The sequence below is a fragment of the Cherax quadricarinatus genome, chromosome 53 (genome assembly GCF_038502225.1).
Source record: "Cherax quadricarinatus isolate ZL_2023a chromosome 53, ASM3850222v1, whole genome shotgun sequence".
Taxonomy (NCBI): domain Eukaryota; kingdom Metazoa; phylum Arthropoda; class Malacostraca; order Decapoda; family Parastacidae; genus Cherax; species Cherax quadricarinatus.
In genome coordinates this window covers 25089714-25103371 of record NC_091344.1, presented here as the reverse complement: position 1 = coordinate 25103371, position 13658 = coordinate 25089714, and the positions used below count along the sequence as shown (strand labels likewise).

The 13658-nt window shown below is 37.0% G+C and overlaps 1 protein-coding gene across 2 annotated transcripts in view; it reads left to right on the top strand.

Moving 5' to 3' along the window:
- The window catches only part of Dgk (diacyl glycerol kinase 1), a 95655-nt gene that overhangs the window by 77936 nt on the left and 4061 nt on the right, over positions 1–13658 (top strand). The window contains exons 14-21 of one of the 2 annotated variants that reach the window (XR_011393477.1): positions 1072–1213; positions 1369–1493; positions 3229–3369; positions 6857–7012; positions 7448–7658; positions 9467–9648; positions 9832–10242; positions 11208–12324. Coding sequence is in view for 1 of the 2 variants with exons in the window: in XM_070096487.1 (XP_069952588.1) it covers positions 1072–1213; positions 1369–1493; positions 3229–3369; positions 6857–7012; positions 7448–7658; positions 9467–9648; positions 11208–11289 (1039 nt within the window). In the remaining variant the exon portion in view is untranslated. Of the gene's footprint in view, positions 1–1071; positions 1214–1368; positions 1494–3228; positions 3370–6856; positions 7013–7447; positions 7659–9466; positions 9649–9831; positions 10243–11207; positions 12325–13658 lie in introns of those variants that run through there. The other variant, XM_070096487.1, reaches the window with a different exon arrangement.

Genomic DNA, 13658 nt, shown 5'->3' with positions numbered 1-13658 from the left:
CTTTTTTGGGTTATCCTAGGTTGATGGTCATCTGGGTTTCCAGCACTATTTCTGGTATCCTGAGTATTGCTTTTGATCACAAACTCCTCAGAACCATGAAATTTATTTTCTCTGACATTTCCATCTGTGTTAGAACTATCACTTGGGAATAGAAGAGTCCCAGTTCGCCGGGGAGTGAGGTATTTCTTACTGCAAAGCATGGTAAACAAGGCCTACTGAAATGGGACTCCCACAGTGCACCACTGGTGCCCCAATTTTTTTTATACAGTGCACACTGACCACACAGACCCATTCTCTCACATGTAGGTCTACCAGCTTTCTCCTGCTAAATTTGAAGCCGCTAGAATTTTGGCATACTAATACGTCACCAACACTGGCTTGTAAGCCGTACCTATATGGCACTGACAGTGAAAGGGTTAATTATAATGTTATATATTTAGGTTAGAGGGAATATCCTGGGTTATATAAACATAATGTAATAATTATGTGTCCGTAACACGTGGGCTTTCAAGACCAATAGAAAACGTATTTACAAGGAAATCTTATTACAATTGTTTCAATATGTAATACTTACGAAAACATGGAAATAAGTCATATTATTTGACTAAACAATTGAGTTATCCTAGGTTAAATCTACAAAGTGTGCTTTTTGGCTGAGTTCCTCTGTTAATATCATGGCATTGCAACATACAGTTTGACACACTGTATGTTGGCAAGCAAGCAGGTGGTAGAACAACAGGTCCTGGTTTCATTTTTTATTTATCCTAGTTAGGCAGTGTTGCCCATGTTGCACTACATGGACCTGTCTGATCTTAGATTTTTTCAAAAGCATAAAAAAGTTGTAGGAGACCCAAACAGTTATACATAGCAGCAGGTGATGTATTTGAAGGCAGGTAAAATTGTGCATAGTAGTACATACCTCATACACATCCTTGTCACCTGCATACTGTATGTTGGGCACAGTTAAGGAATTAAATGAAAATGTAATTCTTATGCATGATCTCTGTAGGTTTAGCACTTCCCCATGATTGTAGACAGTAATAACTTAAATAATCTTGTTTCTCAATACAGTACCTGCTAAATCCTCGTCAGGTGCATAACCTAGCAAAGGATGGTCCCTTGACTGGCCTTCAGTTATTCAAGGATGTTCCCAATGTGCGGGTGATTGTGTGTGGTGGTGATGGCACCATAGGGTGGATCCTGGAGCAAATGGGTAGGCCTATAAGCATTTCATACTAGATCAGGGCTCACTTAAAAAGTGCAATGATTCTTTGCTAAAATCTAAGTGGCTTTGTAAAAAATATTCTTAATGATTTCTGAGAGGTTCCTGAGTGAGAAGTCCTTTTGTTAAATTGCTCATTCCCGCAGACAAGGTGCAGTGGAACCAGGCCCCCTGCGTAGGCATTATCCCCTTGGGTACTGGTAACGATTTAGCCAGATGTCTCAGATGGGGTGGTGGTTACGAAGGGGAGAGCCTTCACAAAATTCTTAAGGTATGATATTCAGTTATTGTAAAATATTGATAAAAGTGTCGTTAAGTTGCACTTTTTGTTAAATTTCAAGAATTAGTGCACTTAATATTAAAGTGGTTTAAAAAATATCTTGAGTGCAATTGCCTGTTGATGTAGTTTTCCATATCTCTACTGATGCCTAGTTAAAATATTTTTCAACTTGAACAGTTATCATATCAGAGTCACTGGAAATTTATCCGTATTGCTGCATCCCAGTGTTTTATTCTCTGCTTGAATTTTTTTGAAAAAGGTAAACTTTTAGATGCATAATCCTGCATTTTATGAGCCAATATTCACACTATAAGACTGAAATTAGATGGAAATTACATGAAAGTTGGAAACAAACTTTATAAATTGAAATATTGATATATGGGGAGGAATGTTCAAGAGACATCCTGCTACTCTGTTGTGAGAAGGTTTGTACAGTAGTGACAGGTAGAAGGATACATAGATAATGATATAGCATGACAGAGGCTTATGGTACATTTTATATTTACTTCATTATTTTTGTGATATTCTTAGCTAGCGATAATTTTTTTTTTAATGTTTTACGGCTAGTTTGAGATTTCAAATGTGAAATGTGAGATCATTGTCACTTGGATAAATGATGCCTGAAAGGCATCAAATTAGCATAATTTAAAATAGTGAGAAAGACTATGTTTGCAAGTATGTATACAAAAAATAGAAACACAAATACACAGCCTCATAAGGCTGATGAGCATTCTGAGGCCAGGCTTGAGAAGGGGTCACAAGTAAGGTAACTAGTTATGCGATGAGCACACAGGTAGCTCAAACAATATGCATAATTTAGGTCCCAAGGTGTAAGGGATGGGACCGGAGAAAGGCAAGGGGGCAGGTCCGTAAGCTTTCCCCCTGACATGAAACATTTCTACCCCTCCTTCAGGATGCTGGCACTGTACTTCCAAGGACTAAAGTTCATAAATGTTAACTTTCTAACACTCCAACAGCACATCAAATTCCAAAAAGTCACTTGTCTTTAATCACCCAGGTCTGACATGCTCACACACATCTGCTGGATGCTCAGGCCACTTCCATTTTAAACTTATTTACATCCTTCCTTCAACTACCTGGGATGGCCCCTCCAACCTGGATTTATACAGTCTCTTGGTCATCCTATTTTGCTTCTTCTCTAAAAGCCCAGACCACCTCAACAATCCCTCTTCTGCTGTCTGAATAATTCCTTTCATAATCCCACACCATCTTCTAATTTCTGTGCTCTGAAGTCTTTGCATAATATTCACATCACACATTGCTCTCAAACATGACATATCCACTGCCTTCAGTCTCCTCCTTGCTTCAACATTTAAGGCCTATTCCTAACACCCATATAAAAGTGTTAGTACCATTATACTCTAATACATTACCTCCTTAGATAAACCTCTTTCTCAACACAGATAACTCAATGCTCCACCTATCTTTTTTCCTTCATTTATTCCATGGTTCATCTCATCTTTCATAGACTCATCTGCCAATGCTTCCAGTCCCAGATATCTAAATACATTCACTACCTCCTTACTCCCTTCTTCCAATCTGATATTATATCATATTAATTGTTAATATTTAATGATGATAAAAGTATTTTCTTTTTGGGGATTTTCTTTCTTTTTTGGGTCACCCTGCCTCGGTGGGAGATGGCCGACTTGTTAAAAAAAAATATATATATAATTCTTCCATAATAGCAATATTATCTCCTCAGAAAATAGAGAAATCCTCAGTGGTTATGATGGATCGGTGGCACATCGAGGTGTCTGAACAGTCAGCAACTCAGGAAGATGATCAGATTGTTGGAGACAAAATTCCTTATAATATTGTCAACAATTACTTCAGCATAGGTGTGGTAAGTAATGATAAGATACCTGTAGGTCTTCTTCAGTGTGTACTACTATGCACAAGGTTGTGTATGGTAGTACATACATGCAACTTGTGTACTACTATGTATGTACTCTAATACTGTGTCTGTACTATTGTGCTCATTTAAAGTTAGTCATTCAAATTTAATTAAATTTTTGCTGTGTTAAGAGGAAACATTTTATTACTAAATTACTTTTTAAAAACTATATTTCATTTTTATAAACTTTCATACCATTTATTGTAATATAATTATATTACAGTTTACAGTATATGTAAAGTTGAAGCACCACTTAGGAAATTGACCTCATTACAGATCATATACCTGAGGTTAGTTGATAGACAAGAACCATCCAGGGAATGATGGATACTACCATATTATCTGAGTGTAGAGCACAAGCCTGTTAAATGTTTTACACCCTGGCAAGGTTGTTGGATTTTTCTTTCTGTCTCTTCAACAGTAAGATGACAGAGGTAATTCTTACAGATTTCTACTTGTATTCATTATACAATTATTACTTTCATTATAAGGTGGCCCGGTGGTCTGGTGGCTAAAGCTCCCGCTTCACACACGGAGGGCCCGGGTTCGATTCCCGGCGGGTGGAAACATTTGACACGTTTCCTTACACCTGTTGTCCTGTTCACCTAGCAGCAAATAGGTACCTGGGTGTTAGTCGACTGGTGTGGGTCGCATCCTGGGGGACAAGATTAAGGACCCCAATGGAAATAAGTTAGACAGTCCTCGATGACGCACTGACTTTCTTGAGTTATCCTGGGTGGCTAACCCTCCGGGGTTAAAAATCTGAACGAAATCTTATCTTATCTTATCATTTCTTTCCCATGGTATTTTTACTAGTTTTTATTCCTATATTACATCCTTTACAATTTGAAACTTATGAGGTGTGATTTTAGACTAGGTTGCTGGGGTGATAATCCCCATAAACCTTAGTAGATATATTAGATAACCTCAGCTCACACACACACACACTGAGGCCCGGGATCAATCCCCCGGAACGGCTGGAAAACATTAGGACATGTTTCCATAAGACACCTGCTATCCCTTTTCACCCATCAGTAAAATGAGTACCTGGGTGTTAGTCGACTGGTGTGGGTCGCATCTTGGAACAAAATTGACCTACAGTAATTTGCCCGAAATGCTCAGCATTGATGTCAACTAGGCCTGTATATCTTGTACATGTACTTGTAGAAGTAAAGATATTATTATTATTTTTGCACCCATGCTTTATTGAGCTTTAAGAAAATATGCAGCAGTGCTCCTTATTACCACTAGTATCAGCAGTACCTTTCATTACCACTGGTACTAGCAGTGCTTCTCATTACCACTGGTACTAGCAGTGTTTCTCATTGCCACTGGTACTAGCAGTGTTTCTTATTACCACTGGTACTAGCAGTGCTTCTCATCACCACTGGTACTAGCAGTGTTTCTCATTGCCACTGGTACTAGCAGTGTTTCTTATTACCACTGGTACTAGCAGTGCTTCTCATCACCACTGGTACTAGCAGTGCTTCTCATTACCACTGGTACTAGCAGTGTTTCTCATTGCCACTGGTACTAGCAGTGTTTCTTATTACCACTGGTACTAGCAGTGCTTCTCATCACCACTGGTACTAGCAGTGTTTCTCATTGCCACTGGTACTAGCAGTGTTTCTCATTACCACTGGTACTAGCAGTGCTTCTCATTACCACTGGTACTAGCAGTGTTTCTCATTACCACTGGTACTAGCAGTGCTTCTCATTACCACTGGTACTAGCAGTGTTTCTCATTGCCACTGGTACTAGCAGTGTTTCTCATTACCACTGGTACTAGCAGTGTTTCTCATTACCACTGGTACTAGCAGTGTTTCTCATTACCACTGGTACTAGCAGTGTTTCTCATTACCACTGGTACTAGCAGTGTTTCTTATTTCCACTGGTACTAGCAGTGTTTCTCATTGCCACTGGTACTAGCAGTGTTTCTCATTACCACTTGTACTAGCAGTGTTTCTCATTACCACTGGTACTAGCAGTGTTTCTTATTTCCACTGGTACTAGCAGTGTTTCTCATTGTCACTGGTACTAGCAGTGTTTCTCATTACCACTGGTACTAGCAGTGCTTCTCATTACCACTGGTACTAGCAGTGCTTCTCATTACCACTGGTACTAGCAGTGTTTCTCATTGCCACTGGTACTAGCAGTGTTTCTCATTACCACTGGTACTAGCAGTGTTTCTCATTACCACTGGTACTAGCAGTGTTTCTTATTTCCACTGGTACTAGCAGTGTTTCTCATTGTCACTGGTACTAGCAGTGTTTCTCATTACCACTGGTACTAGCAGTACTTCTCATTACCACTGGTACTAGTAGTGCTTCTCATTACTACTGGTACTAGCAGTGTTTCTCATTACCACTGGTACTAGCAGTGTTTCTCATTACCACTGGTACTAGCAGTGTTTCTTATTACGACTGGTACTAGCAGTGTTTCTTATTGCCACTGGTACTAGCAGTGTTTCTCATTACCACTGGCACTAGCAGTGTTTCTTATTACCACTGGTACTAGCAGTGCTTCTCATACATTAAATTACATCTGAATTAAGTCTACTTTCTGTGTGGTGTTTTAACTGGACAGCATTGTTTGTATATACATTATTTTCTGTAATCTTTATTAATGGATTTTCTTGGTGTAAGCTCTACAAACACCTGTTGTAGCACGTCAGTGTTTCTGTAAACCTTTTATCAGATTGACTCGGTTGATTTTTTTTTGACAAGTTATACCCGAAATGCACCACATGCTAGTAGCTTTCTTTTATGCCTAACAATATTTTATTACATGTAAGTTAGTACATATTGGCAGTTTGGAGGGATATGTTGTGTATCTTTATACGTATATGCTTCTAAACTGTTGTATTCTGGGCACCTCTGCAAAAGCAGTGATAATGTGTGAGTGTGGTGAAAGTGTTGAATGATGATGAAAGTATTTTCTTTTTGGGGATTTTCTTTCTTTTTTGGGTCACCCTGCCTCGGTGGGAGACGACCGACTTGTTGAAAAAAAAAAAAAAAAAGTTAGTACATTGTTTTTATACTGCATAGAAGAAATGAAGTATTTGAATTTGGTATTGTGAACCTTACCTTATAAAGTTCTTGTTTTCAGAGGAGTTTCAATATTAGTATGCATTGTTAATCAGTCTTGCATTTTTTTTTTTTTTTTGGCTTACAGGCCATCTCTCAGCAAGGCAAGGTGACCCGAAAAAGAAGAAACACTTTCAGAATGTTTTTCTTCTTTTTATATTTAGTAATTTATACAGGAGAAAGGGTTACTAGCCCCTTGTTCCCATCACTTTAGTCACCTCTTATGACATGCATGGTTTACGGAGGAAGGATTCTTCACTTCCCCATGGAAAATATTTAATATACTTTTTTAAGCATGTGATCATTACCATCTTGACTTCCTTCAGTGATATTGACCATGATTCTTGCAGGATGCAGCAATTTGTGTGAAATTCCATCTAGAACGAGAGAGAAATCCTGAGAAATTTAACAGTAGAATGAAGAATAAATTATGGTATTTTGAGTATGCTACTTCAGAGACATTTGCTGCATCATGCAAAAACCTTCATGAAGACATCGATATTATGGTGAGAGTTTTGTGCTTATTATTGTGTATTTTTAGGCTTTAACTTGAATTATGTCTATGGAAAATGTTTATGGAAAAATACATTTAGCCATTGGCCATTTATCAACATTAAACTTTACCAGAGATAATTAAAAAATAATAGATCAAAATTTTTTTCATGATCTTATCTTGAAAACTAGTGGCAAATAAAGGGGCAGGTCCCCAGATGTCCATGAACCATCATGCAATAGCTATACTGTATTATTTTCTTAAATTACTCCATCCATAATTACTGCATATTAATATATTATCACTCAGAAACACTTATTTTGTGTAGTTGAATAACCCCCTGAGGGTTTTCTTAATGTATTTATCTGCTGATTTTGTTATCCTGTTTATCATTAAATATATGATCGATGAAATCCTTCACTGAATGCCACCATCATCTCTGTGACAGTGTGATGGAGTGTCTCTGGATTTATCTAATGGTCCATCATTACAAGGAGTGGCTGTTTTGAATATACCATACACTCATGGTGGCTCCAACATGTGGGGAGACAGTACGCTCAAGAAGAGACATAAGACCAATAAAAATAAGAAGAAAAAAGACAGAGAAAGAGAGCTTTCAACTTCCTCTTTCTCTTCTGATCTCAGTGCTGCTATTCAAGGTAAATCAGTGTTTAATGATTTTTAATGGACATGCTGTTGGAGTGTAAGAAGGGTAAATTTTATGAAGAGATTCAGGGAAACCAGTCAGCCAGACTTCATTCCTGGAGGTGGAAAGTGCAGTGCCTTCACTCTGAAGGAGGGTCACAGTCTGATTGGGATGTCAACATACTTCTGGAAAGATGGCAGTTGAATGAATGTTGGTGAATGTGTTTTCTTCTTGGGCTTCCCTTGCCTTGGTAGGAGATGGCCATTGAGTTACAAAATAATAATAATAATACTAACAACTTTATTTCTTAAGAAGATTCATTTGTGTAGGAAAGCACTGGTTTGGCAGTAGCATGTAGTGAGTAGGTGTGGGACTAGGTCCTCCAGAATTTTGAATTTTTTGAATGTACTGTATCTCTCCTTCCTTTGATCTAGAGAGTACATGTTTAGAACTTGGACATGTTCCCAGAAGTTTAAATGTTTTATTGGCTTTATATAGGTAGCAAACTTATATTTGTATTTCCAAGCTCTGCTTTGAATGGAGCCATTGACACCAAACAATGATTTGAAGTGTTGCTATTGACATTATTACCTTTGTTTTAAAAGTTCTCATTATCCACCCGATCACTTTCTTGGCTTTTGTAACACTTGCCTTATTATGTTCTCTGGATGATAGGTCAAAAGGCATTATTACACCCAGGTCTTTCACATGTTCCTTTTGCTCTGTAGGTGTTCTTTCCTGTGTTTTGTATATAGTGTTCCTTTTGAGTTCTTCATTCTTTCCTTATCTGAGCAGTTAAAATTTGTTACATTGATCACGTTATTCTCCGCTGCCCACTGGATGATATCAACCAAACTGAAAATAGTGTACAAACACAATATCAATAAGGCTGCTAACTACACACTTCAGGCTGTAGCTGAGTATCAACTTACAATTCAATTGTCAAATCTCTAAAGTCAATAACACAGCCAAACTCTATAGTAAACCTGGACTTGAATTCTGGAAGTGGGAAGCACAGTGCTTGTACTCTGAAGGAGAGGCGAGTGGGAATGTTACAGCCCTGGAGGTGGAAAGCACAGTGCCTGCACTCTGAAGGAGGGATGGGGATGTTGCTGCTTGAAGGGGTATTTGAACTTGACATATTAATGCCCTTCTGGTAAGATAGTGATTGAATGAATGACAGTGAAAGCATTGTCTTCTTTGTCTTCTTGTTGGGTCACCCTGCCTTGGGGAGAGACAGGTAGAGTGTTAGAAAGAGAATTAGTACTGTACAGCTATTGTATTTCTAATTTAAGCATTTTGGATCTTGTAATAAAGTTGGTAGAATTACCGACAATATGTAAAGTAAAAGGACACAAGTGCAACTAATGTGACATTTTATTGTGGCAACGTTTCGCTCTCCAGGAGCTTTTTCAAGCCATTACAAACAATACATGGACACAGAGGGTATATAAAGGCTCAGAGTGAGGTGCAATACTAGTGAGGTACCATTTCGATGTTCACTAGTGGTAGTAGTAGTAGTAGTGACAAAAGTAATACAATATTGTAGAGCATATTGAGCATGCTCTACCATATTGTATTACTTTTGTCACTACTACTACTACTACTACTACTACTACCACTATTGAACATCGAAATGGTACCTCACTAGTATTGCACCTCACTCTGAGCCTTTATATACCCTCTGTGTCCATGTATTGTTTGTAATGGCTTGAAAAAGCTCCTGGAGAGCGAAACGTTGCCACAATAAAATGTCACATTAGTTGCACTTGTGTCCTTTTACTTTACATTTTGGATCTTGTGTAAATTTCATCCACACAGATATTGGTGATAAACTGATTGAGGTAATTGGACTTGAAAATTGTCTGCACATGGGTCAAGTAAGAACAGGGCTTCGTGGGTCAGGCCGTCGGCTAGCTCAGTGTTCTTCTGTTGTCATAAGAACACGGAAGAAGTTTCCCATGCAGATTGATGGTGAACCTTGGTGTCAGCCTCCATGCACTGTGAGTTGCTGTTTACTTGAACTATTATAATTTTAATATTGAAACTTTGAAGTTGACATACCAAAAACAGTAATGAGCAGTATACTGCATGTAGTACTTTTGTATAGTCTGTTGCTGTATCAGACAAAGTTTCAGTAATAATCCAGCTCAACCTTATATTCAGTGTTATGCCTTCACCTTCAGTTGCATGCTGATGCTTGATTGTTGTGGGCAGCACTGCATGGGACTCAGTCCACATTCAAGGCTCCAGTTGGCAACATCTGAGGAGAGTCGTTGAAGCAGTGGACTCCACTGACAGAGGACACAACAGAGTCAGGACCACAACACAAAAAAAGGGGGCATCCCCTGATGCCACACAATCAACAAATGAGGATCCTTCCCACATAAAGCACTCATAGGAATCCATACTCATGAATGCACTGTCCAACCCTGATGGAGAGCTGTCAGGACAGGCCAAGATAGATAGATATGTGTACACAATATGAGGCTGACAACTGGATCCCTGAGCATAAACAAAGTCCCAGGTGGTGCTGCCCAAAATAAACAAGCACTGACATGCAGAGGAGGCATAACAATGGGCATAAGCTCAGAGAGGTGAATATTGTAGAGAATACTAATTTATTTCAGCATAATACAGTGTTACATAGTACTATAACATATTGTAGGTTAGCATACCATTAGATAATTATTTAATTCCAGCAGGTGTGCATGAGCGTGTTCGATAGGAGTGAATGGAGACGAATGGTATTTGGGACCTGACAAGCTGTTGGAGTGTAAGCAGGGCAATATTTAGTGAAGGGATTCAGGGAAATAAATAAATAAATAAATAAATAAATAAAGGAGGGGTTTGGGATATTGGCAGTTTGGAGGGATATGTTGTGTATCTTTATATGTGTATGCTTCTAAACTGTTGTATTCTGAGCACCTCTGCAAAAACAGTGATAATGTGTGAGTGTGGTGAAAGTGTTGAATGATGATGAAAGTATTTTCTTTTTGGGGATTTTCTTTCTTTTTTGGGTCACCCTGCCTCGGTGGGAGACGGCCGACTTGTTGAAAAAAAAAAAAATTCAGGGAAACCGGTTATTTTTATATAGCCGGACTTGAGTCCTGGAAATGGGAAGTACAATGCATGCACTCTAAAGGAGGGGTTCGGGATATTAGCAGTTTGGAGGGATATGTTGTGTATCTTTATACGTATATGCTTCTAAACTGTTGTGTTCTGAGCACCTCTGCAAAAACAGTGATTATGTGTGAGTGAGGTGAAAGTGTTGAATGATGATGAAAGTATTTTCTTTTTGGGGATTTTCTTTCTTTTTGGGTGACCCTGCCTCGGTGGGAGACGGCTAACTTGTTAAAAAAAAGAAAAAACAAATTTATTCTATTTAGAAAACCACTGCTAAACCCAAATGTCATACAGCACCACATGTGTATATGGAAGCATAACATATGTGAAGCATAGTTTTTATGAGACTGGTAATGTTATGGTTAAACTTCATAAGTTTTTTAAAATGTTATTTCTGCATTCAGTATTTTTAGTACTTTTTGTTGTGTACTTGCAGATACACATCAGCCACCATAACCAAGTGCCAATGTTGATGGGTCCAGGAACATGTAGAAGGAAAGGGCTCTTCTCTTTCATCCGTAAGTGACAGGGGGATTCTGGGACAACAAAGAATGTCCCAAAGTGTCCTAAAGATTCTCTCAGATTTTCTAAGCTTAGATGTCTTGCACGTAGACCTTGAGCCAAGTGGCTGTCAAACATAGTAAGATGATCATGTAAGGAATCCTATGTGCAATAAGGAGATCAGTGAAATGAAGTGCTTGACTAAAGTGCCCAAAAGCTTCCATGAATAAAAACAAATGAAGTTAAGAGGGCATTATGTTTATTACTCTGGCAAATAAAGAAAATTTTTCAAAATAATGAGGTTGAAGATTGTCAGCATAATATTTTAGTAAGGTTAGAATAATTAATAATACTAATTTTCTAATATAAAATTTAAGTTAAAATTAAAGGTACAGTGTTAAAATAAAACATGAAGGTGCTTGCTTTATAATTTTTATTTATTTAGTTTACAATGAAAAAAGGCATGAACTTTTAGTGTGAAAGTAATTGCTGTACTAAATACTAATGATTATATGTTGTTATAAGTCAAGTGACACAATTATTAGTCTGAGGTGGAAAGATATTTTAATAATTTATGGATAGCTGAAGAGATTAAAATTTAGATTTATAAAATACAAGATTATAGGACTAAAGTTTAGTTAAACAAAGGAAGCATGATCAGTTAGTGTGTTAGTGTGAAGGCCTATCAACTACACTAACATCAAGAATGCTTTAATCTCTTAAATAGGGGCTTAAAGTAAACTTAAGTAGTTAAACAGGGATATGAATCTCTCTATGTAATTCTCTTATACTAGTTTGTTAAGCTGAAAACCTATCAACTGCATGTGGGTCATTATGGGTGCAATTAACCTGTATACTAAAATAAAGAATATATTTATCCCTAAAATAAAAATTAAAGTAAAACTCTTAGTGTATATAAACTGAGATATACACATCAACTGCATGTGGGTCATTAAGATTGCAATTCATATGTACACTAACTTCAACAATACTTTATGCCCTAAAACTTGGATCAAAGTACAGTAAACTCTCAGAATATATACACTGAGAGATTCACACATCTCAGTGTATATATCCTCACTATCCTTGTGGTATTTCAATTTATGATTATGTATAAAAAATTTATGCATTTTTATCAAATAATACTTATATATACAAATATAAAATTTAAGTAGTAATTTATGAAAGTAAAACTGCATACTAAGTTTTTTCTCCATAATATTTTTTAATTTAGTATTAATAGCTTCTTTGATTACCCATCAATTTTGTTGATATCAAGATATGCCTTATTAATCTCATTCCAAGTTAAGACTTTAGATATTTGATATAAAAGCTTTGAACTCGTGTTGTTTAACACCAGCCTGCACACTTGTTTACAGTTGATGACAATCACTGTAAACATTCTGTAACTTGAAAAATGGTGTGGTGATACTGACAAGATGTCGATAAAGACACTTATATGCAGTTCAGGACATTTATTAGAGGAAATGTTTCGCCACGAATGACTTCAGTCCTTTAGGATCGAAGGGAACACTTGTGGTGAAGAGTTTCCTCTAATAAATGTCCTGAACTGTACATAGGTGTCTTTTCCACATTCTGTAGTTTGTTCATTATTTGATGAGCAGCTCTTCAGTATTGCATTAATGTATCAAAGTTACCAATTTTAAAATTATTCTGATAATATAGTAAAGCCTCAATATAACAGACTAGTATATGAGGGATTCTCAGAGTGTCCATTAAATAAGAATGGTGTTAGCAAATTACAGAAAAACACATAAATCTTCTACTGTGTACCTAATACAGTACCATACACACAATTCACAAATATACTGTACTGCAGTAAGCGTTGAAATTAAGTGAGTAAAACATACAATTTGCCCAGTGGAGTTTGTCATTACATGTTTTAAAAGTCTGCTATATCGAGGTCCGTTATATGTAGGTTTACTGATACTTATGATTTCTGAAACTTCTTTGTTGAATTTTTTTTTTTTTTGTCTTCTATAATTAGAAATGAAGGAAAATTATTTTTCAGTGACTGCCTAGATATAAGTCAGAGGCAAAGTCAAATGTATAGTACTTACTGTACCAAAATAAATGAAAATATTCTACCATATCTAGAGTGAGGTAATCATTAAATAAGATAGGATATTTTTTTGTGTACTCTGTATTAGAGTATACAAGTTCTTGTGTATGCTGAATGCTAGAGTACACAGTTTTTGTGTACTCTGTATGTTGCAAACTGCACAGGTTTTTATGAACTCTGTACTCTGTATATTACAAAACACACAAGTTTTTGTGTGCTCTGTTACAGAGAGTTCACAGGTTTCTCAGGTTCTGTCTCTTCCTTTTAAACATCTTTAGAGAGTTTTCACAATACCTATATTTT